Source organism: Opisthocomus hoazin, chromosome 8, assembly GCF_030867145.1.
Source record: "Opisthocomus hoazin isolate bOpiHoa1 chromosome 8, bOpiHoa1.hap1, whole genome shotgun sequence".
Lineage (NCBI taxonomy): Eukaryota > Metazoa > Chordata > Aves > Opisthocomiformes > Opisthocomidae > Opisthocomus > Opisthocomus hoazin.
The window spans coordinates 73,791,005-73,808,750 of NC_134421.1; the positions used below are offsets into that span (position 1 = coordinate 73,791,005).

General features: G+C 63.1%; 1 protein-coding gene and 1 non-coding gene across 2 annotated transcripts; one reads left to right on the forward strand and one right to left on the reverse strand.

Annotated features, from left to right (window-relative positions):
• Nucleotides 1-245: 245 nt before the first annotated feature.
• On the reverse strand, nucleotides 246-16,269 carry OPN1SW (opsin 1, short wave sensitive). The gene is made up of 5 exons (XM_075427996.1): nucleotides 15,924-16,269; nucleotides 11,630-11,798; nucleotides 7,841-8,006; nucleotides 4,039-4,278; nucleotides 246-368 (listed from the first exon to the last, which is right to left on the reverse strand). The coding sequence occupies exons 1-5, from the start codon at nucleotides 16,267-16,269 to the stop codon at nucleotides 246-248; spliced, it is 1,044 nt and encodes a 347-aa protein (XP_075284111.1).
• A 1,291-nt stretch (nucleotides 16,270-17,560) lies between these two features.
• TRNAP-AGG (transfer RNA proline (anticodon AGG)) lies at nucleotides 17,561-17,632 on the forward strand. Its single transcript has one exon. It is a non-coding gene; the product is annotated as a tRNA-Pro (tRNA).
• Nucleotides 17,633-17,746: the final 114 nt, after the last annotated feature.

A 17,746-nucleotide genomic window follows, 5' to 3' on the forward strand; every position in this document is an offset into this window, starting at 1 on the left:
CACTCAGGTCCCCGCAGCGGCATCGCCGTGGGGCTGAGCCCCACACCCTGCCAGGACCCCCATCCCCACCGTGGACCCAAGCCCCCCACCCTCCCCCAGGACCCCCATCCCCACCGCGGAGGGGCTCGGCGTTGCGTTCAGACAGCGATGGGGGGGGGTTTTATTCCATCCTAGGCTGGCCGTGGGGCTGGCCCCGGCCCCATAGCGGGGCCGGCCCCATAGCGGGGGGGCGGCGGGGGGGTTCCTCAGCTGGGGCTGACCTGGCTGGAGGAGACGGAGGAGACCTCGGTCCTCTGCGCCGAGCTGGAGACTTCCGAGTCGTCGGCCATGGGCTTCCCGCAGGCCGTCTCCAGGATGCAGGCGCGGAACTGGGGGGGCCGGGGGCGGGGGTCAGCTGCGGGGGGTCCCCCCGATGTCACCCCGCGTCACCCCTCGCCCCGTCACACCCCCGGCGTGGTGTCCCCAACCCCGGAGGTGGCACCGGGTGTCTCCAGTCCATGGGCGTCCCCAGGTGACCCCGCTCCTCAAGTGTCCCCAGGTGTCCTTGGGCACCCAAGGTGTCCCTGGGATGTCCCCAGATGTCCCCAGTGTCCCTAGATGCCACTGGTCCTCAAGTGTCCCCAGGTGTCGTTGGGCACCCAGGGTGTCCCCGGGATGTCCCCATTGTCCCTGGGATGTACCTGGATGGCACTGGTCCTCAAGTGTCCCCAGGTGTCCTTGGGCACCCAAGGTGTTCCTGGGATGTCCCCAGGATGTCCCCAGCGTCCCTAGATGCCACTGGTCCTCAAGTGTCCCCAGGTGTCGTTGGGCACCCAGGGTGTCCCCAGGATGTCCTCATTGTCCCTGGGATGTACCTCCACGGCACTGGTCCTCAAGTGTCCCCAGATGTCCTTGGGCACCCAAGGTGTTCCTGGGATGTCCCCAGGATGTCCCCAGCATCCCTAGGTGCCACTGGTCCTCAAGTGTCCCCAGGTGTCCCCAGATGTCATTGGGCACCCAGGGTGTCCCCAGGATGTCCTCATTGTTCCTGGGATGTACCTCCACGGCACTGGTCCTCAAGTGTCCCCAGATGTCCTTGGGCACCCAAGGTGTTCCTGGGATGTCCCCAGGATGTCCCCAGCGTCCCTAGGTGCCACTGGTCCTCAAGTGTCCCCAGGTGTCCCCAGATGTCATTGGGCACCCAGGGTGTCCCCAGGATGTCCCCATTGTCCCTGGGATGTACCTCCATGGCACTGGTCCTCAAGTGTCCCCAGGTGTCCTTGGGCACCCAAGGTGTTCCTGGGATGTCCCCAGGATGTCCCCAGCATCCCTAGGTGCCACTGGTCCTCAAGTGTCCCCAGGTGTCCCCAGGTGTCTTTGGGCACCCAAGGTGTCCCTGGGATGTCCCCAGGATGTCCCCAGTGTTCCTGGATGGCACTGGTCCTCAAGTGTCCCCAGGTGTCCCTGGGTGTCCTTGGGCACCGGGGGTGTCCCCGGGATGTCCCCAGTGTCCCTAGATGCCACCGGTCGTCAAGTGTCCCCCGCTGTCCTTGGGCACCCAGGGTGTCCCCATCACCCAGGTGTCCTGAGGATGTCCCCAGTGTCCCGAGGTGTCCCCAGGATGTCCCCAGTATCCCTGGAATGTCCCCAGTGTTCCTGGATGGCACCAGTCATCAAGTGTCATCAGGTGTCCCCAGATGTCTTTGGGCACCCGGAGTGTCCCCATCACTCGAGGTGGTCCCAGGATGTCCCCAGTGTCCTTGGGATGTCCCCAGTGTCCCTGGATGGCACCGGTCCTCAAGTGTCCTCAGGTGTCCCCCGCTGTCTTTGGGCACCCATGGTGTCTCCATCACCTGAGGTGTCCCCAGGATGGCCCCAGTGTCCCCAGGATGTCCCTGGATGGCACTGGTCCTCAGGTGTCCCTAGGTGTCCTTGGACACCCGGGGTGTCCCCAGGATGTCCCCAGCGTCCTTGGGATGTCCCCAGTGTCCCTGAAATGTCCCCAGTCCCCAGATGTCCTTGGGCACCCGGAGTGTCCCCATCGCCTGGATGTCCCTGGGATGTCCCTGGGATGTCCCTGGATGGCACCGGTCCTCAAGTGTCCCCAGGTGTCCTCAGATGTCTATGGGCACCCAGGGTGTCCCCTTCACCCGGGTGTCCCCGGGATGTCCCCAGCGTCCCTAGATGCCACCGGTCCTCAAGTCTCCCCAAGTGTCTTTGGGCACCTGGGGTGTCCCCAGGATGTCCCCAGTATCCCTGGAATGTCCCCAGTGTTCCTGGATGGCACTGGTCCTCAAGTGTCCCCAGATGTCCCTGAGATGTCCCCAGTGTCCCTGGATGGCACTGGTCCTCAAGTGTCCCCAGGTGTCCCCAAATGTCCTTGGGCACCCGGGTGTCCCCAGGATGTCCCCAGTGTCCTTGGGATGTCCCCAGTGTTTCTGGATGCCACCGGTCCTCAAGTGTCCCCAAGTGTCTTTGGGTACCTCAGGTGTCCCCAGGATGTCCCCAGATGTCCCTGGGATGTCCCCAGTGTCCCTGGATGGCACCGGTCCTCAAGTGTCCCCAGGCGTCCCCAGATGTCGATGGGCACCCAGGGTGTCCCCAGGATGTCTCCAGTGTCCTTGGGATGTCCCCAGGTGTCCACAGATGTTCTTGGGCACCCAGGATGTCCCCAGTGTCCTTGGGATGTCCCCAGGTGTCCCCAGATGTCCTTGGGTACCCGGGGTGTCCCCATCACCTGGGTGTCTCCAGAATGTCCCCAGTGTCCTTGGGATGTCCCCAGTCTCCAGATATCCTTGGGCACCTGGGATGTCCCCAGTGTCCCTGGATGGCACTGGTCCTCAAACATCCCCAGGTGTCCTTGGGCACCTCAGGGTGTCCCCATCGCCTCGGCCTCCCTGCGTGTCCCCAGGTGTCCCGTTGCCTGGGTGTCCCTGGGTGTCCCCATCATCTGGGTGTCCCCATGTTCCAGGTTTCCCTGGGTGTCCCCACCATCTGTGTGTCCCGGGGTGTCCCCATCACCCAGCTGTCCCTGGGTCTCCTTGTCCCTGGGTGTCCTTGTCACCCAGCTGTCCCAGAGTGTCCCCATTTTCTGGGTGCCCCTGGGTGTCCCCATCATCCATGTGTCCCTGGGTCTCCCTGTCACCTGGGTGTCCCCATTTTCTGGGTGCCCCTGGGTGTCCCCATCATCCATGTGTCCCTGGGTCTCCTTGTCACCTGGGTGTCCCTGCCACCCGGCTGTCCCTGGGTCTCCCTGTCTCCTGGGTGTCCCTATTTTCCGGGTGTCCCTGGGTGTCCCCATCATCCATGTGTCCCTGGGTCTCCCTGTCACCTGGGTGTCCCCATTTTCTGGGTGTCCCTGGGTGTCCCCATCATCCATGTGTCCCTGGGTCTCCTTGTCACCTGGGTGTCCCTGCCACCCGGCTGTCCCGGGGTGTCCCCATGTTCTGGGTGTCCCCATCACCCATCTGTCCCTGGGCCTCCCTGTCCCAGGGTGTCCCCGTCACCCGGCTGTCCCTGGGTCTCCCTGTCCTGGGGTGTCCCCATTTTCCAGCTGACCTTGGGTGTCCCCATCACCCAGCTGTCCCTGGGTGTCCCCATTTTCTGGGTGTCCCCATCACCCGTCTGTCCCTGGGTCTCCCTGTCCCAGGGTGTCCCCATTTTCCTGGTGTCTCTGGGTGTCCCTATCACCCATCTGTCCCTGGGTCTCCCTGTCCCAGGGTGTCCCCATTTTCCTGGTGTCTCTGGGTGTCCCCATCACCCATCTGTCCCTGGGTCTCCCTGTCCCGGGGTGTCCCCATTTTCCTGGTGTCTCTGGGTGTCCCCATCACCCATCTGTCCCTGGGTCTCCCTGTCCCGGGGTGTCCCCATTTTCCTGGTGTCTCTGGGTGTCCCTATCACCCATCTGTCCCTGGGTCTCCCTGTCCTGGGGTATCCCCATTTTCCAGCTGACCTTGGGTGTCCCCATTTTCTGGGTGTCCCCATCACCCGTCTGTCCCTGGGTCTCCCTGTCCCGGGGTGTCCCCGTCACCCGGCTGTCGCGGGGCGTCCCGGGGGCACCTGTTTGTTCATGAAGCAGTAGATGATGGGGTTGTAGACGCAGGCGCTCTTGGAGAAGAAGGCAGGGATGGTGACCAGGCGCAGGTCCAGGCCGTGGTTGCGGTTGTTGACCATGTACATGGCCAGGGCGGCGTAGGGCACGTAGCAGAGGCAGAAGGAGCCCACCATCACCACCACCATGCGGGAGACCTCCCGCTCCGCCTTCTGCGTCGTGGCCGACTCCTGCTGCTGCGCGGCCACCTGCGCCCGCACCACGCTCAGCGCCGGCACGCCGTCGCGCCGTCCCTCCAGTGTTCCTTCCCTCCATCCTTCCATCCCTTCATCCCTCCAATGTTCTGTCCTGCCATCACTCCATCCCTCCATATCTCCACCCCTCCATCACTCCATCCCTCCATCCCTCCAATGTTCCTTCCCTCCATCCCTCCAATGTTCCTTCCCTCCATCCCTCCATCCCTCCATCCTTCCATCCCTTCATCCCTTCATCCCTCCATCTCTCCAATGTTCCTTCCCTCCATCCCTCCGTTCCTTCATCCCTCCATCTCTCCATCCCTCCATCCCTCCATCCTTCCATCCCTTCATCCCTTCATCCCTCCATCTCTTCATCCCTCCAATGTTCCTTCCTTCCATCCCTTCATCCCTTCATCCCTCCATCTCTCCAATGTCCCTTCCCTCCATCCCTCCATCCCTTCATCCCTCCATCTCTCCATCCCTCCAATGTTCCTTTCCTCCATCCCTCCATCCTTCCATCCCTTCATCCTTTCATCCCTCCATCCCTCCAATGTTCCTTCCCTCCATCCCTCCGTCCCTCCATCCCTCCAATGTTCCTTCACTCCATCCCTCCATCACTCCATCCCTCCATCACTCCATCACTCCATCACTCCATCGCTCCATCACTCCATCGCTCCATCCCTCCAATGTTACTTTCTTCCATTGCTCCATCTCTCCTTCTCTCCATTCCTCCATCTCTCCTTCCTTCCATTCCTTTTACCCTCCTGCCCTCCTTCTCTCCATCTTGCCCACCCTCCATCCTTCCTCCATCCTGCCATCCCTCCTTCCATCCATCTCTCCATCCCTCCAATGTTCCATCCCTCCATCTCTCCATTCTACCACCCTCCAACCATCCCTCCAATTCTCCATCTCTCCATCTCTCCGTGTCTCCATCCCTCCTGCCCTCCTACTCTCCACCCTGCCAGCCCTTCTTCCCTCCAGCCCTCCAGCCATCCCTCCATTCCTTCATCCCACCATCCCTCCGTCCCTCTTCCCTGCATCCTTCCACCTCTCCATCCTTCCATCTCTCCATCCCTCCAATGTTCTGTCCTGCCATCCCTCCATCCCTCCGTCCCACCATCGCTCCGTCCCTCCATCGCTCCATTGCTCCATCCCTCCATTGCTCCACCCCTCCATCCCTCCAACAATCCATCCCTCCATATCTCCTTTCCTCCATTCTTTTACTCTCCTTCCCTCCTTCTCTCCATCTTGCTCATCCTCCATCCCTCCATCCCTCCTTCCTTCAAATCCTCCATTGTTTCATCCCTCTTCCCTCCATTCCTCCATCCCTTCATGCCTCCTTCTCTCCATTCCTTTTACCCTCCTGCCCTCCTTTTCTCCATCTTGCCCACCCTTCATCCTTCCTTCCTTCCCTCCATTCCTCCATCCCTCCTTCCTTCAAATCATCCATTCTTCCATCCCTCCATCTCACCACCCTCCGTCCCTCCTCCATCCCTCCATCTCACCATCCCACCATCTCTCTGTCCCACCATCTCTCCATCCCTCCATCTCACCATCCCATCATCTCTCCATCCCTCCATCCCTCCTTGTCTCCATTCCTTTTACCCTCCTGCCCTCCTTCTCTCCGCCTTGCCCACCCTCCATCCTTCCTTCCTTCCTTCCATCCATCCCTCCATCACTCCTTCCTTCAAATCCTCCATTCTTCCATCCCACCATCCCTCTTCCCTCCATCCCACCATCCTCCCTCCATCGCTCCATCGCTCCATCCCTCCAATGTTCCATCCCTCCATCGCTCTGTCCTTCAATCCCTCTTCCCTCCATCCCTCTATCGCTCCATCCCATCATCCCTCTGTCCCTTCATCCCACCATCCCTCCATCCCACCATCCTCCCTCCATCTCTCCATTGCTCCATCCCTCCAATGTTCCATCCCTCCATCTCTCTGTCCTTCCATCCCTCTTCCCTCCATCCCTTTATCGCTCCATCCCACCATCCGTCCTCCCTCTGTCCCTCCATGCCTCCATCCCTCCATCTCTCCATCCCTCTGTCCCTCCATCCTCCCCACCTTCCACCCCTCCCTCTCTCCTCCCTCCATCCCTCCATCCCTCTATCCCACCATCCCTCTATCCCACCCTCCCTCCATCCCTCCATCCCACCACCCTCCCTCCATCCCACCTCCATCCCTCCATCCCACCACCCTCCCTCCATCCCACCTCCATCCCTCCATCCCTCCATCCCCCCATCCCTCCATCGCCCCATCCCTCCATCCCACCTCCATCCCTTCATCCCTCCATCCCACCACCCTCCCTCCATCCCTCCATCCCTCCATCCCTCCATTGCCCCATCCCTCCATCCCACCTCCATCCCTCCATCCCACCACCCTCCCACCCTCCATCCTTCCATCCCTCCATCCCCCCATCCCTCCATCCCACCACCCTCCCTCCATCCCACCTCCATTCCTCCATCCCTCCATCCCTCCATCCCCCCATCCCTCCATCCCACCACCCTCCCTCCATCCCACCTCCATCCCTCCATCCCTCCATCCCTCCATCCCCCCATCCCTCCATCCCACCACCCTCCCTCCATCCCTCCATCCCTCCATCCCTCCATTGCCCCATCCCTCCATCCCACCTCCATCCCTCCATCCCACCACCCTCCCACCCTCCATCCTTCCATCCCTCCATCCCCCCATCCCTCCATCCCACCACCCTCCCTCCATCCCACCTCCATTCCTCCATCCCTCCATCCCTCCATCCCCCCATCCCTCCATCCCACCACCCTCCCTCCATCCCACCTCCATCCCTCCATCCCTCCATCGCCCCATCCCTCCATCCCACCTCCATCCCTCCATCCCTCCATCCCTCCATCCCCCCATCCCTCCATCCCACCACCCTCCCTCCATCCCTCCATCCCTCCATCCCTCCATTGCCCCATCCCTCCATCCCACCTCCATCCCTCCATCCCACCACCCTCCCACCCTCCATCCTTCCATCCCTCCATCCCCCCATCCCTCCATCCCACCACCCTCCCTCCATCCCACCTCCATTCCTCCATCCCTCCATCCCTCCATCCCCCCATCCCTCCATCCCACCACCCTCCCTCCATCCCACCTCCATCCCTCCATCCCTCCATCGCCCCATCCCTCCATCCCACCTCCATCCCTCCATCCCTCCATCCCTCCATCCCCCCATCCCTCCATCCCACCACCCTCCCTCCATCCCTCCATCCCTCCATCCCTCCATCGCCCCATCCCTCCATCCCACCTCCATCCCTCCATCCCACCACCCTCCCACCCTCCATCCTTCCATCCCTCCATCCCCCCATCCCTCCATCCCACCACCCTCCCTCCATCCCACCTCCATTCCTCCATCCCTCCATCCCTCCATCGCCCCATCGCTCCATCCCACCACCCTCCCTCCATCCCTCCATCCCTCCATCCCTCCATCGCCCCATCCCTCCATCCCACCTCCATCCCTCCATCCCACCACCCTCCCACCCTCCATCCCTCCATCCCACCCTCCCCCCATCCCTCCATCCCTCCGTCCTCCCCCGCGGCTGGGGGCGGGCCGGACTCACGGCGCGCAGGGCGCTGAGCAGCTGGGAGTAGGAGAAGATGATGAGGGAGAGGGGGACGATGAAGCAGAAGATGAAGAGGAACCAGGTGTAGTACTCGCTGCGGTACTTGGTGCCCACCGTGTACCAGTCCGGCCCGCAGGAGCACTGCAGCCCCTCGGGCACGTACCTGCGTCACACCCCCGCGGGGCGCCCCGGGTCACCCCATGGCACCCCATGGCACCCTGGGTCACCCCCATGGCACCCTGTGTCACCTCAGGGTACCCCCATGGCACCTCACCCCATGGCACCCCCATGGCACCCTGGGTCACCCCGCGGCACCCCCCATGGCACCCTGTGTCACCCATCACCCCCATGGCACCCTGGGTCACCCCATGGCACCCTGTGTCACCCATCACCCCCATGGCACCCTGTGTCACCCATCACCCCCGTGGCACCCTGGGTCACCCCATGGCACCCTGTGTCACCCATCACCCCCGGGTCACCCCGGGTCACCCCATGGCACCCTGTGTCACCCCACAGTACCCCCATGGCACCCCGGGTCACCCCCACGGTACCCCCATGGCACCCTGTGTCACCCATCACCCCCATGGCACCCTGGGTCACCCCATGGCACCCTGTGTCACCCCACGTCACCCCCATGGCACCCCGCGTCCCCCCCCATGGCACCCCGGGTCACCCTGGGTCACCCCACGTCCACCCCCATGGCACCCCGGGTCACCCCGCGGCACCCACATGGCACCCTGTGTGACCCATCACCCCCATGGCACCCTGTGTCACCCCACGGTACCCCCATGGCACCCTGTGTCACCCCACGGTACCCCCATGGCACCCCGGGTCACCCCACGGTACCCCCATGGCACCCCGGGTCACCCCCATGGCACCCCGGGTCTCCCTGTGTCACCCATCACCCCCATGGCACCCTGTGTCACCCCATGGCACCCTGTGTCACCCCACGTCCGTCCCCATGGCACCCTGTGTCACCCATCACCCCCATGGCACCCTGTGTCACCCCACGTCACCCCCATGGCACCCCGCGTCACCCCGCAGCACCCCCATGGCACCCTGTGTCACCCCACGGTACCCCCATGGCACCCTGTGTCACCCCACGTCCGTCCCCATGGCACCCTGTGTCACCCCACATCCGCCCCCATGGCACCCCGGGTCACCCCGGGTCACCCCCATGGCACCCTGTGTCACCCCACGTCACCCCCATGGCACCCCACGGCACAGCCACAGCACCCCGGGTCACCCCCATGGCACCTTGTGTCACCTCACGTCACCCCCACGGCACCTCGGGTCACCCCCATGGCACCCTGTGTCACCCCGTGTCACCCCATGACACCCCATGTCACCCTCATGGCACCCCGTGTCACCCCTGTGTTACCCTGTGTCACCCCTACGTCACCCTGCATCACCCCATGTCATGCCTTGTCACCCCATGGCACCCCTCTGTCACCCCCATGCCACTGCCAGGCTGCTCCACACCCCGTGTCACCCCTGTGTCACCACTTGTCACCCTATGGCATCCCCATGTCACCCCATGCCACCCCGTGTCACCCCCATGTCACCCCTATGTCACCCTGTGTCACCCCGTGTCACCCCACGTCACCCAATGGCACTGCTGGGCTGCTCTGCACCCCAAGCCACCCCCCCATCACCCTGTGTCATCCTGTGTCACCCCGTGTCACCCCTGTGTCACCCTATGTCACCCTGTGTCACCCCTGTGTCACCCCCACATCACCCCATGTCACCCCTATGTCACCCCTGTGTAACCCCATGACACCCCTGTGTCACCCCATGTCATCCCTGTGTCACCCCCACATCACCCCTCTGTCACCCCTTGTGTCACCCTGTGTCACCCCGTGTCAGTCACCCCCATGTCACCCCATGTCACTCTCATGTCACCTCTGTGTCACCCCCGTGTCACCCTGTGTCACACCTTGTCAACCCCATGTCACCCCTGTGCCACCCCCATCACCCCGTGTCACCCCCGTGTCACCCCGATGTCACCCCATGTCACCCCGTACCACCCCCCATCACCCCATGTCACCCCATGCCACTCCAATGTCACCCCGTGTCACCCCGTGTCACCCTGTGTCACCCCATGTCACCCCCATCACCCCACGCCACCCCCATGTCACCCCCATCACCCCACGCCACCCCCATGTCACCTCTTGTCACCTCTTGTCACCCCATGTCACCCCGTGTCACTCCGATGTCACCCCATGTCACCTCGTACCACCCCCATCACCCCATGTCACCCCTTGTCACCCCTTGTCACCCCTTGTCACCCTGTGTCACCCTGTGTCACTCCTGTGTCACCCCGATGTCACCCCAATGTCACCCCTGTGCCACCCGCATCACCCCGTGTCACCCGTGTCACCCTGTGTCACCCCATGTCACTCCTGTGCCACCCCCCATCACCCCATGTCACCCCATGTCACTCCGATGTCACCCCGTGTCACCCTGTGTCACCCCTGTGTCACCTCATGTCACCCCATCACCCCACGCCACCCCCATGTCACCCCTTGTCACCCGGGTCACCCCTTGTCACCCATGTCACCCTGTGTCACCCCATGTCACTCCTGTGTCACCCCCCATCACCCCATGTCACCCCCGTGTCACTCCTGTGTCACCCCGATGTCAACCCGTGTCACTCCTGTGTCACCCCCCATCACCCCATGTCACCCCATGTCACTCCGATGTCACCCCGTGTCACCCTGTGTCACCCCTGTGTCACCTCATGTCACCCCCATCACCCCACGCCACCCCCCATGTCACCCCTTGTCACCCCGTGTCACCCCCCATCACCCCATGTCACCCCCGTGTCACTCTTGTGTCACCCCGATGTCAACCCGTGTCACCCCTGTGCCACCCCCCATCACCCCATGTCACCCCGTGTCACCCTGTGTCACCCCTGTGTCACCTCATGTCACCCCATCACCCCACGCCACCCCCGTGTCACCCCTTGTCACCCGGGTCACCCCTTGTCACCCATGTCACCCTGTGTCACCCCCGTGTCACTCCTGTGTCACCCCCCATCACCCCATGTCACCCCATGCCACTCCGATGTCAACCCGTGTCATCCCGTGTCACCCTGTGTCACCTCATGTCACCCCCATCACCCCACGCCACCCCCCATGTCACCCCTTGTCACCCCATGTCACCCCCGTGTCACTCCTGTGTCACCCCGATGTCAACCCGTGTCACCCCTGTGCCACCCCCCATCACCCCATGTCACCCCATGCCACTCCGATGTCACCCCGTGTCACCCTGTGTCACCCCTGTGTCACCTCGTCACCCCCCATCACCCCACGCCGCCCCCCTTGTCACCCCTTGTCACCCTGTGTCACCCCTTGTCACCCATGTCACCCCGTGTCACCCCATGTCACTCCTGAGTCACCCCCCATCACCCCATGTCACCCCATGTCACCCCGATGTCACCTCGTGTCACCCCATGTCACCCCCGTGTCACCACGACGTCACCCCATGTCACCCCATGACACTCCGATGTCACCCCGTGTCACCCTGTGTCACCCCTGTGTCACCCCTGTGTCACCTCATGTCACCCCATCACCCCACGCCGCCCCCCCTTGTCACCCCTTGTCACCCTGTGCCACCTCCCATCACCCCATGCCACCCCGATGTCACCCCGTGTCACCCTGTGTCACCCCTGTGTCACCTCATGTCACTCCTGTGTCACCCCCCATCACCCCATGCCACCCCGATGTCACCCCGTGCCACCCCACGCCACCCCGCGTCGCCCCTCGGCCCCCCGCCGCCCCCCACCTGCTCCAGCCGAAGAAGGGGGGCACGGCGACGCCGATGCCGATGGCCCAGGTGGCCACCACCACCCCCAGGGCGTGGCGGGAGCTGAAGCGGAAGTTGCCGAAGGGTTTGCAGATGACGATGTAGCGCTCGAAGGCCAGGAAGGCCAAGGACCACCCCGTCACCAGCCCTGGGGGGACAGCGCGGGGACCTCAGCCCGCCGCCCACCCACGGCCCCACCGCCAACCACGGTGGGCACCTCAACTGCAGCCTCACCAGAGCGTGGTGGGCACCAGAGCATTGTGGGCACTTCAACTGCAGCCTCACCAGAGCGTGGTGGGCACCTCAACTCCTACAGCTCCACCTAACCGTGGTGGTCACCAGAGCATGGTGGTGACCCCAGCTCCTACAGCTTCACCTAACCGTGGTGGTCACCAGAGCATTGTGGGCACTTCAACTGCAGCCCCACCAGAGCGTGGTGGGCACCTCAACTCCTACAGCTCCACCTAACTGTGGTGGTCACCAGAGCATGGTGGTGACCCCAGCTCCTACAGCTTCACCTAACCGTGGTGGTCACCAGAGCATTGTGGGCACTTCAACTGCAGCCCCACCAGAGCGTGGTGGGCACCTCAAATCCTACAGCTCCACCTAACCGTGGTGGTCACCAGAGCATGGTGGTGACCCCAGCTCCTACAGCTCCACCTAACCGTGGTGGTCACCAGAGCATGGTGGGCACCTCAACTGCAGCCCCACCAGAGCGTGGTGGGCACCTCAACTCCTACAGCTCCACCTAACTGTGGTGGTCACCAGAGCATGGTGGTGACCCCAGCTCCTACAGCTTCACCTAACCGTGGTGGTCACCAGAGCATTGTGGGCACTTCAACTGCAGCCCCACCAGAGCGTGGTGGGCACCTCAAATCCTACAGCTCCACCTAACCGTGGTGGTCACCAGAGCATGGTGGTGACCCCAGCTCCTACAGCTCCACCTAACCGTGGTGGTCACCAGAGCATGGTGGGCACCTCAACTGCAGCCCCACCAGAGCGTGGTGGGCACCTCAACTCCTACAGCTCCACCTAACTGTGGTGGTCACCAGAGCATGGTGGTGACCCCAGCTCCTACAGCTCCACCTAACCGTGGTGGTCACCAGAGCATGGTGGGCACCTCAACTGCAGCCCCACCAGAGCGTGGTGGGCACCCCAACGCCTACAGCTTCACCTAACCATGGTGGTCACCAGAGGGTGGTGGGCACCCCAGCTCCTACAGCTCCACCTAACCATGGTGGTCAGCCCTACCTATGGCCCCAACACGCCATGGTGGTCACCTCAACTCCTACAGCTTCACCTGACCATGGTGGTCACCAGAGGGTGGTGGTCACCCCAGCTCCTACAGCTCCACCTAACCGTGGTTGTCACCAGAGCGTGGTGGGCACCTCAACTGCAGCCTCACCAGAGCGTGGTGGGCACCAGAGCGTGGTGGGCACCTCAACTGCAGCCCCACCAGAGCGTGGTGGGCACCAGAGCGTGGTGGGCACCTCAACTGCAGCCTCACCAGAGCGTGGTGGGCACCAGAGCGTGGTGGGCACCTCAACTGCAGCCCCACCAGAGCGTGGTGGGCACCAGAGCGTGGTGGGCACCTCAACTGCAGCCTCACCAGAGTGTGGTGGGCACCAGAGCGTGGTGGGCACCTCAACTGCAGCCCCACCAGAGCGTGGTGGGCACCAGAGCGTGGTGGGCACCTCAACTGCAGCCTCACCAGAGCGTGGTGGGCACCAGAGCGTGGTGGGCACCTCAACTGCAGCCCTACCAGAGCGTGGTGGGCACCTCAAATCCTACAGCTCCACCTAACCGTGGTGGTCACCAGAGCATGGTGGGCACCTCAACTGCAGCCCCACCAGAGCGTGGTGGGCACCTCAACTCCTACAGCTCCACCTAACTGTGGTGGTCACCAGAGCATGGTGGTGACCCCAGCTCCTACAGCTCCACCTAACCGTGGTGGTCACCAGAGCATTGTGGGCACCTCAACTGCAGCCCCACCAGAGCGTGGTGGGCACCTCAACTCCTACAGCTCCACCTAACCGTGGTGGTCAACAGAGCGTGGTGGTCACCCCAGCTCCTACAGCTTCACCTAACCATGGTGGTCACCAGAGCATTGTGGGCACCTCAACTGCAGCCCCACCAGAGCGTGGTGGGCACCTCAACTCCTACAGCTTCACCTAACCATGGTGGTCACCAGAGGGTGGTGGTGACCCCAGCTCCTACAGCTCCACCTAACCATGGTGGTCACTAGACCATGGTGGTGAGCTCAACTACAGCCCCAGCAGAGCATGGTGGTCACCCCAACTCCTACAGCTCCACCTAACCATGGTGGTCACCAGAGCATGGTGGTGAGCTCAACTACAGACCCACCAGAGCATGGTGGTCACCCCAACGCCTATAGCTCCACCAAACCACGGTGGCCAACCCTATCTACCGCCCCACCATGAACTATGGTGGACACCCCAACTCCTACAGCTCCACCTAATCATGGTGGTAACCCCAACTCCTACAACTCTACCTAATCATGGTGGTCACCAGACCATGGTGGTCACCAGAGCATGGTGGTCACCCCAAGTCCTACAGCTCCACCTGACCATGGTGGTCACCAGAGTGTGGTGGTCTCCCCAACTCCTACAACCTCACCAGAGCATTGTGATCACCAGACCATGGTGGTCACCTCAACTACAGACCCACCAGAGCATGGTGGTCACCCCAACTCCTACAGCTCCACCTAACCGTGGTGGTCACTAGACCATGGTGGTGAGCTCTACTACAGACCCACCAGAGCATGGTGGTCACCCCAACGCCTATAGCTCCACCAAACCACGGTGGCCAACCCTACCTACGGCCCCACCATGAACTATGGTGGACACCCCAACCCCTACAGCTCCACCTAACCATGGTGGTAACCCCAACTCCTACAACTCTACCTAATCATGGTGGTCACCAGAGCATGGTGGTCACCCCAAGTCCTACAGCTCCACCTGACCATGGTGGTCACCAGAGTGTGGTGGTCTCCCCAACTCCTACAACCTCACCAGAGCATTGTGATCACCAGACCATGGTGGTCACCTCAACTACGGACCCACCAGAGCATGGTGGTCACCCCAACACCTACAGCTCCACCTAACCGTGGTGGTCACTAGACCATGGTGGTGAGCTCAACCACAGCCCCAGCAGAGCATGGTGGTCACCTCAACTACAACCCCAACAGATCATGGTGGTCTCCCCAACTCCTACAGCTCCACCTAACCATGATGGTCACCAGAGCATGGTGGTCACCTCAATTACAGCCCAAACAGACCATGGTGGTCACTCCAACTCCTACAGCTCCACCTAACCATGACGGTCACTGGAGCATGGTGGTCACCCCGACTCCTACAACCTCTCCAGAGCATGGTGGTCACCATAGCATGGTGGTGACCTCAGCTGCAGCCCCACCAGACCATGGTGGTCACCCCAATGCCTACCACCCCACCAGACGGTAGTGGTCAACCCTACCTATGGCCCCACCACACCACGGTGGTCACCCCAACTCCTACAGCTCCACCAAACCACGGTGGTCACCTCTACCTGTGGCCCCACCACACCACGGTGGTCACCCCAACTCCTCCAGCCCCATCAAACCATGGTGGTCAACCCTACCTGTGGCCCCACCACACCACGGTGGTCACCCCAACTCCTCCAGCTCCACCAAACCATGGTGGTCAACCCTACCTCCAGCCCTACCAGACAACGGTGGTCATCCCAACTCTTGCTGCTCCACTAAACCATGGTGGGCACCCCAGCTACTACAGCCCCACCAGCAATGGTGGTCACCCCAACTCCTACAACCTCCTCAAACCATGATTGTCAACCCTACCTACTGCCCCACCAAACCACGATGGTCAACCCAATGCCTCCAGCTCCACCAAACCATGGTGGTCAACCCCACCTATGGCCCCACCACACCACGATGGTCACCCCAACTCCTACAGCTCCACCAAACCATGGTGGTCAACACTACCTCCATCCCCACCAGACCATGGTGGTCACCCCAACAGCTCCAGCTCCACCAAGCCATGGTGTTCAACCCTACCTATGGCCCCACCACACCACGGTGGTCACCCCAACTCCTACAGCTCCACCAAACCATGGTGGTCAACACTACCTCCATCCCCACCAGACCATGGTGGTCACCCCAACAGCTCCAGCTCCACCAAGCCATGGTGTTCAACCCTACCTATGGCCCCACCACACCACGGTGGTCACCCCAACCCCCGCGGTGGTCCCCACCTACCTCCGGTGGCCCCCACGAAGCCCTCCAAGGCGCACATGTGCTTGCCGAAGACGAAGTAACCCTGCGAGCTGGAGACGAAGACGGTGAAGACGCTGAAGATGCAGCAGATGAAGCCGCTGAAGGAGATGTTCACCAAGATGTAGTTGAGGGGTTGCCTCAGCTTCTTGTACTTGACGGTGACCACCAGGACGACGGCGTTGAGGGGGGTCCCCACCAGGAAGACGAAGCCCATGAAGGCCGTCTGGAGGTAGAAGGCCCACGGTGGGGCGATGTGGTACTGGGGGCCGTCCCAGGGTCCCACCGAGGACCTGTTCTTGAAGAGGTAGAACTCCTCCTCGCCCGACATGGCGACCGGCTTGGGGGGCTCCGGTGGTCTCCACGTGTCCCCCCCCCCCCACCCGCGTTGATATACCCGGCCCGGCTCAGCGGCTGAGCGGGGATCAGGGGCTGAGCTGGGGCAAACTGGGGGATTACTGGGGGCTTACTGGGGGATTACTGGGGGGGCTCAGCCGGGCTCAGCCCCTAATCGGCCTCGCTAAGCCCGGCCGAGCCGATCTGGGGGGGTCCGATGCTGCCCCCCACCCCACATCCTGGGGGGGTGGGGGGGGTCCCCAGGGGTGCGCGGGGGAGCCCCAGCTGGGGGGTGCTGGTGGGGGGGTCCCGGCGGTGGGGTGGTCTGGGGCGGGGGTGGGGTCACACCGGGGGGGGTTGGGCGTTGCACTGGGGGGGGTTGGGCGTCTCACCGGGGGGGTTTGGGGGTCACACTGGAGGGTTTGGGGTCCCACCGGGGGGTTTGGGGGTCACAGTGGGAATTGGGGTCCCACTGGGGGGGTGTGGGGTCACAGTGAGGGGGTTTAGGGGGGTTTGGGGTCGCACTGGGGGGGGGTTGGGGTCGCACTGGGGGGGTTGGGGTCGCAGGGGGGGGATTGGGGTTGTACTGGGAGGGTTGGGGTCTCATTGGGGGGGTTTGGGGTCGCACTGGTGGGGTTGGGGTCACACTGAGGGGGGTTGGGGTCACACTGGGGAGTTTAGGGTCGCACTGGGCGGGGGTTGGGGTTGTACTGGGGGGGTTTGGGGATGAACTGGGGGGGAGTTGGGGTCCCACTGGGAATTTTGGGATCACACTGGGGGTGTTTGGGGTTGTACTGGGGGGGGGTTGGGGTCACACTGGGAGAGGTTGGGGTCACACTGGGGGGGTTTGGGGGTCACACTGGGGATTGGGGCCCCACTGGACGGATTTGGGGTCCCACTGGGAGGGTGTGGGGTCAAACTGGGGGGGGTTGGGGTCTTACTGGGGGGAGTTTGGGGTCACAACGGGGGGGTTTGGGGGTCGCACTGGGGTTTGGGGTCACACTGGGGGGGGAGTTGGGGTTGTACTGGGGGGGGTTGGGGTCACACTGGGGGCGTTTGGGGTCCCACTGGTGGGGATGGGGTCTCACTGGTGGGGTTGGGATCGCCCGGGGTGGGGTTTGGGGTCACACTGGGGGGGGGGTTGGGATCAAACTGGGCGCGTTTGGGGTCCCACTGGGGGGTTGGGGTCGCACTGGGGGGGTTGGGGTCCCACTGGGGGGGGCTCACACCCTGCCGGGCCCCCCCTGCCGCCCCCCCCACGGCCCGCGGGCGCCCGCTCCCCGGGCGGCTCGTTGGTCTAGGGGTATGATTCTCGCTTAGGGTGCGAGAGGTCCCGGGTTCAAATCCCGGACGAGCCCCATTTTGTTTTGCCCCTCCCCCCCCTTTTCCTGCCCCCCCCCCGCGGCCGTGGGCCCCCCGTGGGGGCAGGAAGGATGAGCACAAGCGGCTTAGGGGGGGGGATTAAGGGTTCC